This window comes from Balaenoptera acutorostrata, chromosome 10 (genome assembly GCF_949987535.1).
Source record: "Balaenoptera acutorostrata chromosome 10, mBalAcu1.1, whole genome shotgun sequence".
NCBI lineage: Eukaryota > Metazoa > Chordata > Mammalia > Artiodactyla > Balaenopteridae > Balaenoptera > Balaenoptera acutorostrata.
In genome coordinates, this window is record NC_080073.1 from 31,746,489 (window position 1) to 31,765,820 (window position 19,332).

Consider the following 19,332-nt stretch of genomic DNA (forward strand, 5'->3'; position numbering starts at 1 on the left):
GACAAAGCTATGTGTCACATGGGCTGAGTATTGCTCATTTCCAGAAATTTGGGGTGTGTTCCCACATGAGCACCAAATCCAACACCCACGCAAATCCAGACCCACCCCAGTCACCTCACAAATGCTGAAACACATAATTAAGCAGTTGCGATAATTTTACATGTGAGAGCCCAGATACTACTTGCTTCATCCTGCTACTCTAAAAAAATAAAACAAAATTTTAAAAAGACATTTAGGGTCATATTATTAAATGATGGAAAAGTCAGGCCGCTAGAAAAATAACAGGCCTGCCAACTTTTTAAGCATAAACTTCTACTGTTTAGCTAGAACATGGAGCAATAAAGTAATTTAAGAAATTTCACTTAAAGTTCATGACTCAACTCAAAAGCAAAGTGCCTGCTCTGGGTCATGGCTGCCCCCGTCCAGGGCAGGTGAGTGTCAGCAGGAAGGCAGGATGTGTACTTACCTCGTGGGCCCATGACCCTCACTTCCAGTGGGGCCAGGCCGGCCTTGCTGCTGTCCACTGTGAAGGACTGCAAGACACGAGCTCGGACACCCGAGCCCAGCCCAGGGCCAGCGATCTTGACCTTGCTGGGGTCCACAACATCCTTCACAGGAACCCTGAAGGGGCTGCCTAGAAAAGAGGTCACAGGATTCTAAGTACAGCCCCCGCTAGTGCCTGGAGACCCGCCTTGTGTGCACCCAGAATTGCACCATTGCTCTACCCAGGCCCTCACTTACACCAGCTCCAGTCAGCTTCTCCTGCCTTGCTGTGTTGTGCACCCAAGTGCACCTACTGTGTACAGACATGGTGCCAGGTGCTGGGCCCAGAGTGCTTAACAGCTCTCCAGGAACCCCATGCAGGAGAAGGATGAGGTAAGCAAGTCACTGTAACATCATATACAACACATGTTGGGGATTTGTACAAGGTGTTGGTGGAGCACTCAGAAGACAATGAATCTGGTCTCTGGGAGACCAGAGGACGCTTTCCAATAACATATGAGACATATGGGTGAGCAGATGTCACTGAGAAGGGTATCAAGCAGAGGGACTGGCACGTGCAAAGGCATGGAGGTGAGGGAGAAGACAGGCTGTTGAAGGAACTGAAGGAGGATGTTGAGTGGTGGAAGGAAGGCATGGAGAGGACTGCAGAGAGGTGGGCAGGCCGTGCGGTCCACATCCAACATCCTCTCCCATAAAGGGCTCCTCAGGGGACCCTGGCCTCCTGTCCCTGCAATGTACCAGCACCACCCTCCCACCACCACTCATGGCCTTCTTGGTTCCCTGGCCATTGGGTGAAGCCTTGCTTTCTCCCTGAGTGTAAGCTGTGGTCCCCCTGCATGGCTGACCGCACCGCTGACACTGGGGCCCTCTGACTCTTTGAGGGTATTGATTTTAAAGACTGATGAAACATGGGAAAGGCAGGGGGATTGGAATTCGAGAAAAGCACTAAACACAGAAACAGGAACTGGGCCAGGACCCTCATGGGAATCCTCTACCAAGGGAGACCAAGTAAGACCTCCCCAGAGGTGGGCCAGAAACAGGAACCCCAGCGTCCCCAGCACCATGCCTCAGGCTGCCAAGTCCATCACCAAGGGGCGACACCCATCTCCTGCAGAAGTTCTCATGCTCCCTGTGACGCCTGGCAGTTAATGATGTCTAACTGCCACAGAAGCCGAGGTCTCTCTGCTTTGTACCCTAGAACATTTGTACTTTGTAGAATCAGGGGTGGTAAATAACAAAGATCACACAAAGAACCAAGGCCCTGGCTTTTTTAACAATAGCAGGGCTTCAGTGGTATCTGATTTCTTGGCTAACTGAAATAAATGGCTGACCCTGGCAGAGACAAGCACCACGCTCCATGCTGGAGTTTAGTGAAACAAAAGGGAGTTTTATTTTGAAGAGAGACAGTTGAGGATTTCAGTGTCAAGAGGTGATGGCAATGAACTAACTTTGAAGCCAATCTCCAAGTTAGCCTCCAATGGAAGTGGTCTGAACTCAGCATGAAGTAGCCAAGAACCAATAAGGTAACTTTAGGTCTAGAGTGGCAGATACCAGGCAATCAATGCCACTCTCCCGTTCTGTGCTCCAGGCAGACATGATCAATCAATCACAGCAGCCTTTCTTCCTGACGCACTCATCCCACTTAATCCAGTGGTCAAAACAGTCATCACCAACAGACCACAGCTGACCCACCAGAGGAAACCTGGATATGCCATTGGGGGTAAGACAGGATACTTTGTTAAAAATAACCCTACTATGGGTTTGTGTCAGGCCAGGAAAAACCGGGCTAATATTTAACCAACCAGAATTTCTATGAAAGCAAATTAGAAGCTACCAGGTTGTTGAATGTTTCACAGCAGAACCTCATGCGCTACCTTTGCTATGAAGCCTGACACTAAGACAATCAACCAACGCTTTACTGAATGACTCTGACTGGGAAAATTCTGGGGTCCAGGAAAAGTTGGCATTTGGCTCTGGGAGGCAAAAGAGCCTGAAAAATAAAAAAGAGGCACCATGTACATCTGATGAAGAAACCCTAAATGGGTCTCTTTCTGTTGTTATGCTCCAAGTTGGCCATTTGCTTCAAGCTTGTGCGTCAGCCACAGGGGTCCAACCTCTCACCCACTTCTGCAAGGGGAATTCCAAAGCTGATGGCATCCACCAGATTTTCTCAATAAAGTCAAAATAGTTTTGTTGCCTCCACTACCAGGAAATGCTCATCCCACTACTGTCTGTCTGGTGGGGGCCACCAGGTCATCTGCCCTGGCGACAGCCTTCCACCCATTCTCCAAGCTCTATTCTTCCATCCCATGAAGTGCACAGTTGCAAAACTCCAAAAGGTCCCCTTGGCTCTGTATTGTCCCTGAGCCCTGCTCTCTTTCTTTGTAAACACTAGGCAGGAAACTCACAGACGGCAGGAGCTTTGTCTTGTCTGTGGCTGAATTCTCCCTGACTAGTGATTATAGGAATTAAAAAATCTATATTGGAAGAGCTGCAAGGACAAGTTTGAGGAGAAATGTCATTTTAAATGAATTATGGCTTCAATGAACATCTGAGTAGAATGAGTTTGAGCTGAATGTCAGTGCTTTCTGATCAATGTGAAAAAGGAGGAGCGAGCGTGAGCGTGAGTGTGTGTACACATTTGCACATGATACGGGGAAAGAGCAGAGTCAGGAAAGCATGTGGTCAGTGGACACTCCAGCTTCCTGGAAGTCAATCCACAAACCCGAAAGTAGGGCCCTCAGCCTGCCCCTTCCTCTCTCTGTCTCATCCTGGCTTATGGCCTTCAGAACAACACTGCCCCACCCGAGGTTCCTCCTGCTCTCACCACACATGAGACAAGGCATAAGGTGACTCAGGAGCAGCCCTGGAGTCCTTAGACTTCCGTCCACACCATACCACACACTCACCTACCCTTCTAGACGTGTGTTGGGTGGCAATCATTTCACTATATAAACAGAACTAGAATCTATGGAGATTCCCCTGCTGGAGCGTGAAAGTTGGAGGACCTTTCACTATTTAAGTCATATTTTTTTAATGTTTGAATAATTTATAGCAGTGGTTCTCAATTACAGGTGATTTTGTCCCCTAGCGGATATCTGACAATATCTGGAGACATTTTTGGTTGTCACAAAATGGGCTAAAAAAATACCATACAATGCACAGGAAATTATTATTATTATTCCTATTTTACAGTAAGTGTACATACTACATCATTAAACAGAAATTAATATATAAGAACTTGAGTTTGTGTGTCATTATCAGCTACCAGGACTGTCAATGGAAAACAGAAAACAAGATGTGTATAAGACGAATAAGAACTAACCACAAAATAAAGTGGAGATTTTCAACTTTGTAAAGATCTTTCCTTTAAGATCTAGGTCCTTTAACATGTGAACAATCATTTTCAGTTAAAACTCCAAGCCAATGCTTTTTGGCATAATTCTGGTCCTCTTAGGAGTTGGGATATTCTTGGAGATGCAGCCCTAAGGAAAATTCTCCCTTTGCAGCTACTGCAAATATCAGACAGTTTTTCCCATTCAGTGAGATAAGCAAAATCAAACCCGCTTTCATGCAAAAATCAGTTATTCTTCGGGTGCCCTTCAGAAGGATAGCTTACCAGGGATGTGGGCTCCTCCATATGTGATATTCACGTCGTAATCCCCTGGAGCAAAGGGGATGTACTCAGCACTGCAACTGCCATCTTTGTTGTCTCTGCAGTTTATCTTTGACTCCGACGGTCCCTCGACAGTTATGCCAAGACCCCCAATTCCTGCCCCTCTGGAAAGTGTGAGTAAAAAGGCCAAGTTGTACTAGTGGTTCATGCCAGTCTGCTTATTTCCAAAATTCCTTTAAAATCCCTCTATAAACTATCCCATTTCGCCAACCAGACTCAACAACCGTGATACCTCTCACACAGGGAATTTCTCAACAGTGTAATATAAATAAAAACAGCTTCAACCCTTCCTTTCCAATGCTTATCCTTCACTGTTGCATTGGCTGGGTCTGAAAGTACAATTCAGGTATGAGACTTGTGACCAGTTTTAATAGGAATACTTCTAATATTTCACTTAAATATGAAATTGGCTCTATATTTTTTAATTATCAAGTTAAGTAGCTTCCATCTAGTCCTGGTTTGTTCAGCAGTTTTATGACTATTATCAAGTGCTTTTTGGTACTTTTAAAAGCATACTTGGTCTTTCTCTGTAATATATGTCTCTGTGGAAGAAGACGCCTCACATATGAAATACAAAGCCTCTCAAAAGTTGGGAGACCATGATACGTATGTAGAATACACCTATAAAACTTCCTGAAAGCAGTTAAACTACTTAGGGCTGCTCCTTTTACAGAATCAACACACAGATCCCAGGACCTTGCTTACCTGGTAACCACAGTAAAGACATTGGGTTTGTTAGTAAAGGCCTCTTTCAATCCAGGTCCTTGAGCTTGAACCCGAGATGGCTGGCAGCCTTCGGTTACAGCCACTTTAAAGGGACTGTTTGGGATGGGCACATCATCATATGTCACCTCCACTACATGGAGGCCTGTTCGAAACAACATATAGAAACATATTTGCACAGGAGTCACTTATTTGTGGCAAATAATACTCTAGCAGTCAAGTGTATGTGCTATCCCATGTTACTCGAAAAGAACAGGTTTAACAAACAGCAAAGTTGGTATGATTTGATTTTTTAAAAAACACCAACTGTTTGTGCTTTTGTTCACTTGGCAGTCACATACCACCCCCCATCCCCCAACACACACGCAAGGCCTCTCCTCCGAGCAAATATCACCAAGTCTATTTTCAAGACAGTCATCTTAAACACACCATCCTGATTTGAGAAAACTCCACCTAGTCGCTAACCAAAAGACAAAGAGAAACCCATGAAATAGAACAGACAAGCATCCACAAAAAGAAAGTGAAAATATCTATACCATAAAGTTTAGGGATTATATATCCAGATAATGAGGACATATGGCACTTTTTTTTATGCTTTTATGATTTATCAAAATTTTAAATTAAAAAAAATTAATTTAAAAATTTAAATTCCTAATATTCAAGAAAGAAATTAATTATGTTAAAAAATCGCACAGGGAATTCCTTGGTGGTCCAGCGGTTAGGACTCCATCCTTCCACTGCTGGGGGGTTGGGGTTTGATCCCTGGTCGGGGAACTAAGATCCCACAAGCCACGTGGCGTGGCCAAAAATAAATAAATAAACAAAATAGGAGGTAAAAATTAAGGGAGAACTTTCCCCCTTCAGGAAAAAAAAACTGCACAAATGAGCAACATGCCATGACATCACCCCATAACCTGCTCAGATGAGGCTGAGGCTAAACACAGCCCAACTGTTACACAACAGGGCCAGCAGGCCAGGCACTGAGCAGGCAGGTGGCTCTGTTCGGGAAAGAGGTTTCCACATTTCGCAGTCACTTTGCACATGCTTCTGCTGAGACGGTCAAAGCACGTGGGGCAGGAGTTAGCACCAGCCACCAGGAGGAAGCAGCCCAGCAGAGCTCTGAACGAGGGTCATGTTCCAAGGAGAAGTCAACTCACCTTTCTCGAAGGGCGTGTATTCCACCTGGTAGGTCCCATCAGCATTGTCTGTGACGAAACACTCGGTGGAGGCCCCTGAGGGGTTGGCAATATGGGCCTTGATGTGGTCGCCTCCGACCTGCGTCAGGGGCCGTGAGTCGACCGTGAAGTCGGTGGTGGCTTCCCGAAATACATCTGCAGAGCAATCACACAGATAAGAATGTCGCTGTCACCTCAGTTTCAGGAGCAAACCCAAGAGCCAAGGTTCTCGGCACTTCAGAACACACTAATTTAGGTGACAGCAGACAACCGGTTTCTCTGACTCAGAATCAGGAATATTAATGCCTCCCCACCTTCAATCTCCCTGGCAAAAGAAGCTTCTTCCTAAGCCAAGTAACAACACAACTGCCTGCACACTTCTTGGGACAAAGGTGGGATCTAGGACAGGTTAAAGGCTGAAGACAGCAAGTGTGGTATTAGCCAGCAGTACATTTTAAACCTTTTTCAGATAAGTGCCAAAAATGCAATATGTTGTGTTTCCACATTTAAAAAAAAAACAAACAAACAAGATTTCTGGCTTTGCCAGGAAAAAAAAAAAAAAAAAAAAGGGAAAATCTGCTGACAGTGTTGGGAGTGTGAAGAAACAGAAAGCCGGGGTTGGGCAGCAGAAACAGCACATGCTCACCCCTTCACTCTGCTCCCCTCTACTGCTCTCTGATGCAGAGACCACAGGTGAGTTTTCTTCTACCTGGCCCGACCCCTACAGGCATTTGAGTTTGCAGCCCTGACTCTCTGAGCTTCCGGTGAGCCCCTGTTACTCTGGGGGCCACCCTCTTTTTCATGAAACCCACCTTTTCCTTCTATTCCTGGCCCAAAGACTTTGACCCTGCTGGTGTCCACGGCAGGCTCCACCTTGACCCTGGCGGGGAAGTGCGGTACAAGCTCACCGCCGTACTTCATGGTCAGCGTGTACATGCCGGCGGTCAGGGGCACGTAGGTCACCGCGTAGGTGCCATCTTTGTTGTTCTCGATACAGACTTCGGCTTTCGCCCCCGAGTCCGAGACGGCTTCCAGGCCCAGGGCCCCCGGCCCTGCTTCTGAACAGTCCACGCTAAGCAGCCCTGCCTCGCCCACTTTCCCATGCTCCAGCCCTGGGCCCGATGCCACGACTTTGGAGGGGTCAAACGGCATTTCAATGTCGGCTTTGAAGGGAGAACCAGGTATGTGGACTTCTTCAAAGAGGATGTTGACGAAGTACTCTCCGGGCTTTGTTGGGAGGTAGGAGACGGAGCAGGTCCCGTCGCCATTGTCCGAGCATTCAATTTTGGCCTCACAAGGACCTTCCACGGTTAGGCCCAAACCTCCAGTTCCAGCTCCTTTGGTGTCGATGGTGAACTCGGCAGGCTTGCCCACAAGACCACCTTCAAGGCCAGGACCGTGGGCCTTCACCTATTTGGACAAAGAATAAAAATCAGACTCTGCCCGAAACTGGCATCGCTGCTCAGCCAGCACCGCTTTCAACAGCCAAGCCTGCCATCGGCAGTGAACTGCCCCTTGATGAAGTGGTCCTTCTCCATGGGGCCTAACGTGTCACACACACTCACCCACAGCACTGAGTTACAGCCACACGCGGTGGATGCTGCGAACGGCTGAGAAAGGGAGACCTGGCTGTGAACTCATTCAACACGGAAGGGCACGGCAGAGGCATGGCTCTCCTCTCTCCTGCCAGGCTTGGCTCGAGGGCTGGAGCCGGACACCTAACATCTAGTCCAACAAACACACTCGGGTTTCCTGGGTTGAACACTCACTGAATGGCTTTCATGGACCTCACTGTTGCTTTGGCTGCTGTACCTCCCTCAACAAATTCTGAATAATAAAAAACTGAACTATAATGGTGAATACATGTCATTATATGTTTGTCCAAACCCATGGACTGTATAACACCAAGAGTGAACCCTAATGTAAACTATGGACTTTGGGTGACAACGATGTTGACATAGGTTCATCCATTATAACGGGTGCACCACTCTGGGGGGCGATGGTGATAATGGAGAGGTTATGCATGAGTGGGGGAGGCGGGATGTGGGAAATCTCTGTGCCTTCCTCTCAATTTTACTATAAACCTAAAATTGCTCTAAAGAATCAAGTCTAATGAAAAAATTAAAAAACGAACAAACATTAAAAAAAAACCAATTGCTTTTAAAAGAGGGAGGGGATGAGGCTTTCATCTCTTATTCAACAAATAACACAGTTTTATAGTATTCATGCCATTCAAAACACTGGAAATATTCTAAAACCCTTGATTCAGGGCTACTAGGAAGAAATGATAATGAGAAGAATATATTTTTATACTTCATTATAATAGCTCACGGTGTGTGCCAGATGCCAGACTGAGGCCTCCACACCCACCATCTGACCTCGCCCTTACAGGCTCACTTTGAAGCAAGTACCGTTACCATGCTGACAAATGAAGGACAGGAGTCCCTCACCAAAGCCTCACAGCCAGAGCGAGAGAAGGAGTAGGGCTGGGACCCAGCTGCCGAGGGGACCCTTCATGCTGGATTGTAGGAGAGAGAACTACGGAGAACGGGCTTTCATCACAAAACAATTTTCTAAAGGTCTTTGCTGGGCAGAACCAGAGGACTAACTATGTGCTATTATCTGCCAACAGAGGACAAGTTCTGGAACAAAAATGAAAGCTGACCTTGGTGGGATCGGGCGGCAGCGAGGCCTCCACCGTGTAAGGGCTCCCGTGCACGGGGTGTCCATCGTAGGTCACGTCAACAGCATATAGCCCCTCCTCCCGGGGAATGTACTTGGCCGTGCTGCTCTCCCGGCCCGTCATGGGCGCCACCAGGCACGGCACAACCTTCCTCGAGGGGCTCAGGATCGTCACGTCCAGCTTCCCCTGACCTCCCGCTCCCCTGGTGTCAATGGCGAACTCCTGATCCTTCCCGACTTCGACTCCTGGAAAAAAGGAAACAAGCCAAAGGGATGAGCTGACCCAGCAGCAAAAACACAGCTGAGAGCAGAGATGGTTCCTTGGACACAGGATGTTTCCTCAGCCTGTACAACAAACACTGGCTGATGCAGGACAAGAGGCAAGACTGAGTAAGAATAATCACCATTCTGGCCTCAATAACAACCAGTACAAGAGCATTAATTAATTCCTTATGATAATAATAATGATAGTCATCATTCACTGAATGCATTTTACATACCAGGCATGAAGACGGCACAACATCTCCTTTCATTTTCAATACAACGCTACAGGGTATTTCTTAGTAACCAAGGAATTTAACAGTTGGGGAAACTGAGGCTCACGGGGGTTAAGTGACTTGCCTGGGGTACATACATATCCAGCAGACCACAAAGCTGGGACTCAGATCTAAATTTACTTGACCCCAAGATCTGCAGTAAGTTATAACCTGATACTGTTGTCTCTTCTTTAATTACTTTTGGTGTTAACTTTATATCCAAACACTCCCAGAAGCCAATGTTTTATTTACTAATTCTTGGCAGCAAATTCAATCCTACAGCCAAGAACGCAAAAGTCACAGGGTTGGCCAATGCAGAGGCACTGAAGCAAGCCCTGAGAATTGACTCTCTGTATCGTGGTGATACATGAAAGGTCTTTGCAAAGCAGGGCCACAGAAAACCCATGTGTTACATTTGACAAAAACAAGGAAAGGACTTTGAACCAAAACAAAAGCACTGGGAGCCTAGGGTCCCCACCACAACCCAGGGAGGTCCTGACTTGGGCAATACAGGGCCTGCCAAGATGAACAGTATCAAGCCACAAGCAAAGAGGCCTCGGAGCTCCACATCCCAAAGACTTTTCCTAATTGGCATCATACTTTTCCTAGTTTGGAGTCAAAACCCTCGGTGCCTTGGAGAAAGGAGTAACAAGGAGACATGTTAAGGATTAGACAGTGACTATTCTTATGCTCAGAGCTGGCTGCTGCCAAGGAACAAAAACCAACATTGGGCTCTTGCTTCAGAGCCCCCTGCGCTGGGAGCTGGCCTCACTCACAACTTGCACATTTGGGTCACAGGGCACTGAAGGTGCTCACTGAGGGTCCCGCTGAGACCTGGAGAAACTCATAGAACAAGAGGCCTGCCCTGAGGGTGTGCACAGAGCCCCACGTGACCCTGAAACCAGGAGACCATGTGCCACTGAGGTGCGGCCAGGCTGTAGCCATGCCAACGAGAGGATGGAGGTGTGAACGTTCTCTAAGATAACGTTGACGCAAAAAGGCAGGCTGAAGACCTATGGGGATTGCAGGGTAACTTTAGTGCAAAGTAAGTGTTGCCAAACATTTTCTGCTGGCACTAAGTATGTACAGATGCAGAAAGAAGATGTGGAAGGACAGAAATTGAACTGGTAACTTTGGTTAACCCTAGGGAGTGGGAGAGGTAATGCTTCAAGTAGAACATACTCTTGTCTGTGATGTCTTTTAGACGAAAAATGGATTTTTGTATGACCTGTGTAAAAAATACTTTTATGATCACATGTTAAACTTGAGAAGCTGAGTGATAAGTACATCAGTGTTCATATTGTACTATTCTCTTTACTTTTTCATTTATTCATTCAGTTATTTCATTTATTTAAATGAGCTTGTACTAATAAGATACCTGACAAGCTAAAGGAATATCCAGACTGGGGTGGGGAAATGCACTGTAGTTGTGGTTTCTGAGAGCCTGGAAGTTGGCTTTTATGCTTGACCCTGATGTGGATTCAGTGGCCCAGGAGTGTTGGCACAATAGAAATTTGTCAGAGAGCAACATGCCCCAAATTCTCTGTCATAAAAACTTTCCGCTGTGATGCCAGCAGTTACCGAGGGCTGACTATGAGCCAGCTCCTGAATTATTAGCTCATTTAATTCTCACAATATTCCCATGAGTATTCTTCCCCCACCTCCACAGAACAAATGAGAAAACGGAGGCTTGGTGAGGTGAAGGGGCAGGTAGGGTCACAGAGCTACTCCATGGGACAGCCCTAATTCAAATCCGTCTGTCCGACTGCAAAATCTCATATGGCAGAATTTGCTTCTCTGCAAATTGTCTTTGAAGGGAATCTAACTGCTCTTCAATGGCCCATCTCCCCCAGTCATTCATGACGCACTTACTGTTTTCCAGCCCATTAATTTTTATCCTGCTCAGATCCAGCGGAGCGGCCACGCCCACCGTGAAAGGGCTTTTAGGGATGGGATCGCCACCATATGTAACCAGAACCTGCATGCTGCCCTGGAATGAGAGAGAAAATCGAGGACACATTTGGGTACCAACATCCTACTTTGCTGTTTCAACCTGCCTTCCAGGTCTTTCATTCTTCCCAGAGACAAAGGGTATAAGACTCCAGCAGATTCAGAAAGCATCTCAGATATATTTCTCTAAGTTTTTGGCTCCATGGCAAGAATGACAGAGAAATCAGATGAAAAAGAACAACTAACAACAACAGGGACAGCTTAATGAGCACACCATGCTCGTGCTTTTAAGCATTTCCTTGATTCAATCTCAAAACGGTCCTAAGAGGGCGTTCCCACTGTCCTTACCATTTTTCCAGGAGATGAAACTACAGCTCAGGAAGGTAAAATCACTTGCCCCAGTGCAAGAGCGGGACCTCATGCCCATGGCACCCAAACCTGAGTCAGTCCTAGCCGCTCTGCCATGTTACCTCCCCACCCAGCTAAACACCCAGCCCTGGCCATAGGCAAAGCAGGGAGGCCTGGGGGCCTCTAACTGAACAAAATCTTTTGTCTCCATGTCCTGGGATTTCAGGCCACTAGGCTGCGAAATGAATTTGCAAGAGTTTGCCTGGGGCTGTTCTGAGACCACTGCACAGTATCGAAACTCCCGCATCTATGGCAATGAAAGAGAAGTTGCCAGTGTGAAGGCAGGCTGAGCCTGTGGGCTTGGCAGTCGCCTCGCCAGCAGCCCCGTGGCCATGGGGGCACAGCGCGGCCAGTCCTGGCCCACTCGCTGCTGGCTTCCTCTCTCCACGGTCGGCTGAGTCCCCTCCCTCCAAACCAAGGCTCCATGAAAGCCCACAGCTGTCTCAGTAGATTAAGGCCCTCCTCACCTCAAATGTCTGGGCATCACGTAAGAGGATGTGGGAAGGGAGGAAGCAAGGGGGAGGGAGGGATGATTCCTTGCAGGAATACAGGGGGCTCGCCAGAATTCAGTCCCTGCTGAAAGCTGTCACGGACCAAGTGTTAAAAGGGTGTAGCTTTTGGCCTATGAATATTTTCTCACATTCCTTGTATAATAAAGAAGGAGGGAAAAGACAAGACAAAAATTAGTTGCATCAATGAAGGAGGGAGGATTGATTTTCCAGGATGTATTAGCACTGCACACAAAACCAATGAGCCCCCTGCCTCAAGAGTATAATATCTCATGGTAAGATGTACGTGGTCACATTCAACGGAGCAGGGGCTGGTTTGTTGCTTCAGGCCTCAAGGCATTGCCAACATGCCAGCTCTTCCCGAGGGTATGCCCCCAAACCCCGAACTCCTCGAGGGCTAGGCCTCCCAGCTAACCAAGGGTTCTGGAAAAACCTTCTCCACCACCCACTAGAATTCAGGAGACCCCTTCTCTGGAGTGCCAAAGGAGCGAGGGGAAAATCCTCTTTCAGTTAAGCCCATCTGTCCCATAAAAGAAAGCATATTCTCATTACCAGTTATACAAAACATAATAAAACTGAGACAGGAAATTAACTGTACCTTAAATAATCTAATGAGGGGGAGGAAGAAAGCTTAGAGATTTACACCTGCGATGGCCTGTAGCATTTCAAAGTTTCCTCTGAGGTCCCAGCCAAGGAACGGCCTATGCATTTTCCCCAGGAGGCTAGGAAGTGAGGGAGGTCTGAGCAGTGATCACCAGTGCATTTCAGAGACTTTGCTGATGGCCACACAGTTGTATTTTATTTTATTTATTTTGGGGCCACACCACGCAGCAGGCGGAACTTCCCCGACCAGGCATCGAACCCGCGCCTCCTGCAGTGAAAGCGCGGAGTCTTAACCACTGGACCGCCAGGGAAGTCCTGCCAGATGGGTTTATCCTCTCCCCTCCAGGCTTCTGAGACCTTCATCTCATTCTGCACGAGACCCACGAGAACAGGACCGAGAAAGCTACCCACAGCCCCCTCCTCCAGAGACCTCTGTGACAGCCATGGCCACCAACATTAATAACCTTTCAAGGGAGGGACCGTTCTCCTGTGAGGCCCAGTGAGCTCCGGGGGCTTCCTAAAGGCACCACAGCAGCAATGTGGAGTTTTCAGCTCCCAGTGGCTCCTGACTCGGCATGTCGGGGAGCTGCGGCCACCGGCTCCTCAAACCACTCTGTTCAGGGAAGCTTGGGGTGAGAAACTGAAGTCCCTGAGGCCACAGACAACCAAAAGCACAGAAGGCAAAACCCTCCAGGGAAACTGTCGTTGGATAATGACCTTTGACCTCCGGGCGGGTCTTCAAGCCCCAGCCCAAGAAGTCCACTCCCCTCTAAGGCAAAAACTCTGACCACTGTCTTCCGACAAGAACTCGATCAACCAGCAACGTCCATCACTGGTCCACGGCAGGCAGGTGAGCTGTGGACTGGGGCCCTGCAGGGGACAGCAGCCGCCCGCAGGTGTCACGGAACAAAGAGCCAGCAGTCGGGTGGGGGCCGCAGTGCCTCACACAGCAGCCCGAAATCTGAGGGTTAAGCATTCACCCTAAGCCAGGATCCACCCTTGTCTCTCCACACACACTCAACAGCTGCATTTCTGGAAAGTTCCAGCCTCTTAATCCCTAAAACCTCCACAAGAAGGTGCTCCTGTGGGCAGCGACCTGAAAAGTAACCCCGTGCGGCTTTCTGGGCTGACCCAAATCTCTTAACCACATCCAAGAGCAGAGCTCAAAAGGCACGCTTATTTCACCCAATCCTGAGCTGTTAGCTGCTTTTCAGAAAAGAGAGTTCAAAGTAGAATGAGGATGTGTCAGCCCCACTCTCCTACCAGATTACAAAGTTCTCATGTTGTTTCTGCTTGTGAGTTGAGGCTCCACTTCGTTTATTCACCCATTCAGCCATAAATCATACAAAGCATTTACAGCACCAGACCCTGTGCTTGGGGCTGAGAATGGAAAGATATATATGACATGATTTCCTAACCTTGGAAACTCACAATCTAAGAGTAGACATTTAATCTGTTTTCTTTGCCATAGAGAAACAGGCAGAATTGCAAGTTGCCCAAATAATAAAACAGTAAACCTCACTCTAAACAACAAACGAGAGGGGTGGGAGGGGCACCGTGGAGTCATCGCAGTAGAGGCTGGGACTGACGGCATTTGCACAAATAGCCCCAAGAGGCCACCAAGCATGACAACAGCCCTCAGACCTGCTACGACCAGACATATGGATGAACTTGACCTTGGGGTGACTCTGGAGTAAGGCGCCTCCCACTCTAGCTACATTTCAAATGTGACAAAACAGGACTGGGCTCCCGACCTCCACCTCCACCTCGACTGGCAGCTGGGAGCATCCAGGGCATCGGGTTCTAAAGTCCTTTCTGGGGGTGCAGGTCAAAACCTGAGGCTGTCCTGATGTCTGCAACTTACTTTCTAGCAACTCAGCCGAAACACAAAAAGGTATATAGGATCAAGAATCTCAAAATGTTTTCAGAAGAGTCTTGTGATCTTGACCAGCGATCATGGCCATGCTTTCTGGTACCTTCTCCTAAGGAATGTGGAGAATTGGCAACAAAGATGCTATCAAGCTGGTGTTGCCAGTGGTAAGGCTCCCATCAGCCCTGATAAGCATCACTAGGAAAATAATTACCTAAATAATTAGCACTGAGCAGCCTGATGAGAAAACAGTATTCATCTACAAAAGTTTTCATTTTACCATTACTAATAATGAACCCTCATTAGGGTAAAGAGAAACCACAGGAAGAAGCACACGTGGAGATAAAGGGCCTCATAAGAACCTGCCCTAGAGAACCTCGCACTGCCAGGCAAGTTCTCATAGTAAAGATTCCATCTCCAAGCATGTGTAGCCCCCAGTGCAGGGGGGACACCCACACCACTCCCTCATCCTCATTGTACCCCTCATTCTTTTCCACTACTACACTCTGGCCAGGTCCTCACTGAGAGAGCCCAGGGCAGAAGTGATGCTTTTCAAACAGTGCTTCTGCAGAAAGCATCTCCCTTCCTCTCTTACAAATGGCATTTCTCACATAGGGGGACTCTTCTTCAAGAATGAAGGAATCTCAGAGGTTTGGAGTGACTGTTTAGAACACTATGCATAAGTGGGAGAATCCTGGCTTTTCTATAGGAGCTCCCCAGACCCTAGACGTGTAGCCATGAATCAAAACAAAATTTTAAATAAGTAAACATGAATTCATACAGAGAGGTAGATTTTTAGGCCCTTATTGCCTAAAACAACCAGAGCAAAGGAGCTGGGATGACAAAATCCTGTCTGTATTCCTGTATTTTGTAAAAGGGAATAATTTAGTGCTTGAAGTACCATTTCGGGCTTGAGGGACTAAAGGCTCTTTGAGAAAGACCCCACTGCACCCACCACCTCGTAAAAAGGGTAAACTAAGGCAAAAGGACCAGCAAGGACAAAGGCGTGGCAATTCTTTCCCTGTGAGTAATTAATAAAACACTAAAACCAAGAACGGAGGTGGGAAATGGGGGTGGGAAAGAACAACTAGCTTCCTGCTTGTTCCTGGGGAATCCTCCAGGCCCTCCTGGTAGAACCAATCAGGCTCTTTGTCAGCATTCCCAGAGGGGTTCAGAAGGAAAGGGGGACTCTCCTCTTGCCACAGAGCAGCACAGGTCAGAGCACAGATTACCCCCCGGTGTCCAGAGTGACCCAGCCCAGCACCGGGTGGGGAGGGGCCCTACCTGTTGCGTGGGCGTGTATTTAACGGTGTGGGAATAGTCGTAATTATCAATGATGTCCAAATCCTTCACGGCATCGCCAGGAAGGGGGCTGCTGAACTGCACGTTGAGGGGGGCTTTTCCGGCCCCTTTGGTGTAGACAGTGAAGTGGGTCGGTTTCCCGTTTTCCACACCTGGGAGGGGACAGCGAAGTGAGGAGACAGGCCCAGCTGGAGGGGTTTCACTTTTAGCACCAGTCTGACAGGTTCATCAGCACCGGCTTCCGGCTTCCGCAAGGCAGTAGGCGGAGACAGGGGCTGGCGTTTGGCCAGCGGCTCAGCTGAGCAGGGCCCCTGCTCTGGGGGAGGTGAGTCACTTATGGCCCTGGACCAACCATGCCCACTGCCTCCAGGGTGACCTCATGCACACATGCCATCTTACCTGCTTTGCTGAGCCCCGGGCCTTCTGCCTTCACTTTGCTGGCGTCGTGGGAAGGGTCGACTTTGACTCTGAAAGGGCTGGCGGGAATTTCCTGTAGCAGAGACACTGTCTCAGTAGGAAAGTCCCTGAAGCCACTGCCTGAGCTTAGCCTTCTGCCCAAAGCAAAGGAGGAGACCTCAGCATGACTTCCACTCTAGCAGATGGTGAGCAACTTCCGTTACCATTGGTCAAGTCTTCAGGCGCTAGCATCAGGTAAGGGCCATCAGTGGTCACTCGTGAATACCTGGATCCCTGACATCACAGCTAAAGGATGGGTTTCCACAAACCACTCTGACAACTCTCAGCCTTTAACACCAAATGCTGAGTACTTAGGATACAAAATACTACCAAGAATAAAACCCCAAACAACAATAATACATGGGGTCGGAGGAAGGAAAGGGACATTCCTCCAGGGACAACAGAGAGCTAGGGTTTGAGGAATGCAAGGAATTGATTATAAATGCAATGATTGTAATTCTTCAAAAAGAATCTTTCAGAATAAAGGCAGAACAGATTAACTGGATGAAGCCAACTCAAGACCAAAACCTTTAAGGCACAGAACTTTCTCCTGAGCTCCCTGTCTTTACGTAAGATGAATTTGAATCACCAGGATTTCATTATTCCCTGTTTTAGGGTACTGCGCCTCCTTGTCTTCATTAGCACATGTAAATATGAATTCTATCTGAAATTCAAAACCCCTCTCCCTAGAAAAGTTTAAAGCCTGAGGCCAAGGTCATCATTTCAGAGAAAGTATAGAACACATCTAGAAACTAATTACGTTTCATTCAAAAACCAGATGAAAGTTTGTAATGATCCAATTTCTTTCCAGAGTCTGGCTTTTAACCACTGACTACACGGCCCCACTTTTGTTAGAAAGTGGTACAATTTTAGTTCTGGGTGTGTTTGTTCCTTCTTGGTTTTAAGGAAGCAGAGAGGAAAACTACTGGGCAGAGTTCTCAAAACACCTTCCCTGTTGCTAAAAGAAGGAAAAAGGAAATATGAACGCAGGTGGCCAGAAAGAACCCAAGTCCAAACACACACCTGAGAGGCAAAGAGAACTTTGATAGTGTATCGCCCGGCGGCAGGAGGCACATATTTGACAGTAAACGTGTCATTGGCGTTGTGAATAATGTCAAAATCCACGTCTTCCTCATCGTCACTTAACACCCGGGCATCACATTTAATGCCAACGCTGACATCACCTGGAACAGACCAGCTTATTAGCACCGGTTTACGAGAAACAGCATGCCCCATGCAATCACTTCCAGCTCAGGCTCACACCCCAGAAAAGCAACTGGGAAGTTTCCAGTAAGAAACCTGAGAAAGGGGGCTTCCCTTGTGGCTCAGTGGTTGAGAATCTGCCTGCTTAATGCAGGGGACACGGGTTCGAGCCCTGGTCTGGGAAGATCCCACATGCCGCAGAGCGGCTGGGCCCGTGAGCCACAACTACTGAGCCTGCGCGTCTGGAGCCTGTGCTCCTCAACAAGAGAGGCCACGATAGTGAGAGGCCCGCGCACCGCGATGAAGAGTGGCCCCCACTTGCCGCAACTGGAGAAAGCCCTCGCACAGAAACGAAGACACAACACAGCCATAAATGAAAATAAATAAATAAATTAATTAATTAATTAATTAATTAAAAAAAAAAGAAACCTGAGAAAGGGATGGTGTTTAAATAACGGTTTTGCAGACAGGATGGAGGATTAGCAAAGATATCACCACGGAACTGACACAGAGGCTCATCAGATGAACAATTACCTGTTCAGGTGGATTAATATCTCCTGGTTCAAAAGTTCATTACCCATGAAATGTTACAAAGAGAACTTCCTTCCCCAAGAAACAACAAGCACTGAGCTGGGTGAAGCCCCCTCTCACCTTCGCCAGCCTCGGTACAGTCCACTGTGAAGTGAGTAGGCTCGTGTGCCTTCAGTCCACTTCTCTCCACTCCTGGCCCAAACACTTTGACCTTCTGGGGATGGCTACCCTGCCTGATGTTGACCTGGAGAGGACGGGGAGAAAAGTTGTAATCAAGTTCTTCTCCCCGTGGACCCAGTAAAGACACTGTCAATTGTTAGAATGTTATACTTCTGGGCAATCTACAGCACTTGGCCCTATGGGCCACTCCATCTTCCAAGGCCCACCAAGCATGGGTCTTTCCATATATTTGCCTTGGCCATCAAGCATGGAGTCCAGACTGGCCTCAGGACTGGGCTTTTTCATTACCACGACCAAGGTTTCACCTCACAACCTACCCTGTAAGGGCTGTGTGGGACGTTGACACCTCCCCAGACCACGGCAATGGTGTGCTTGATGGGCTTAACCGGGGTGTACGAGCAAGCGTAGGTGCCGTCCATCCGGCTCTTCATCTGGATGTCAATGGGCTGGCCGTCCCCGTCCTGCAAAAGGGCAGAGGCTAAGAACAGAGCTGACCCTCACACTGTCTCTATCCACTGTGGCCTCCCAAGACAACCAAGTCCCTGGTCACTCATCCCACAAAATTTCATGGAGCACCTATGATAGGCCATGTTCTCACAATACAATGAACACAAATGATAAAACACTACATGCATTTATACATTTTTAATTACTAAGAGAAAACGGTCCCAAAAGAAAGCCATGGTCACTCAGTGCTTCTAAATTATAATTCCTGCATTTAAATCCTTGGGCCAAATTCAATTAAATTAGATAAATATATTTGATAAACCCTTGTTTACAAACCCTCCCATCACAGCCTAGGTAGCTTCAGCCACACTGAAGGACATTTACAGGGAAATCTGAAACAATCAAGCCTCATTTCCACGGAGCACAAATCATAAAAATTTGCCCCTTGCTTTACATGTTAGAATCTCATTTAGTCCTCACATAAACCCTATAAAATAAACATTGGGGGGGCTTCCCCGGTGGCGCAGTGGTTGAGAATCTGCCTGCCAATGCAGGGGACACGGGTTCGATCCCTGGC

At 47.7% G+C, this 19,332-nt stretch overlaps 1 protein-coding gene across 4 annotated transcripts in view; it reads right to left on the bottom strand.

Annotated features, from left to right (window-relative positions):
• FLNB (filamin B) overlaps positions 1 to 19,332 on the bottom strand; it is a 151,689-nt gene that overhangs the window by 49,763 nt on the left and 82,594 nt on the right. For all 4 annotated transcript variants that reach the window (XM_057554651.1, XM_057554654.1, XM_057554653.1 and 1 more), the window contains exons 14-25: positions 18,626 to 18,769; positions 18,249 to 18,372; positions 17,418 to 17,578; positions 16,338 to 16,428; positions 15,921 to 16,090; positions 11,169 to 11,286; positions 8,744 to 9,006; positions 6,891 to 7,488; positions 6,061 to 6,234; positions 4,886 to 5,048; positions 4,124 to 4,284; positions 467 to 634 (exon numbers count right to left, since the gene is read on the bottom strand). In XM_057554651.1, the coding sequence (XP_057410634.1) occupies positions 467 to 634; positions 4,124 to 4,284; positions 4,886 to 5,048; positions 6,061 to 6,234; positions 6,891 to 7,488; positions 8,744 to 9,006; positions 11,169 to 11,286; positions 15,921 to 16,090; positions 16,338 to 16,428; positions 17,418 to 17,578; positions 18,249 to 18,372; positions 18,626 to 18,769 (2,335 nt within the window). The remainder of the gene's footprint in view (positions 1 to 466; positions 635 to 4,123; positions 4,285 to 4,885; positions 5,049 to 6,060; positions 6,235 to 6,890; positions 7,489 to 8,743; positions 9,007 to 11,168; positions 11,287 to 15,920; positions 16,091 to 16,337; positions 16,429 to 17,417; positions 17,579 to 18,248; positions 18,373 to 18,625; positions 18,770 to 19,332) is intronic.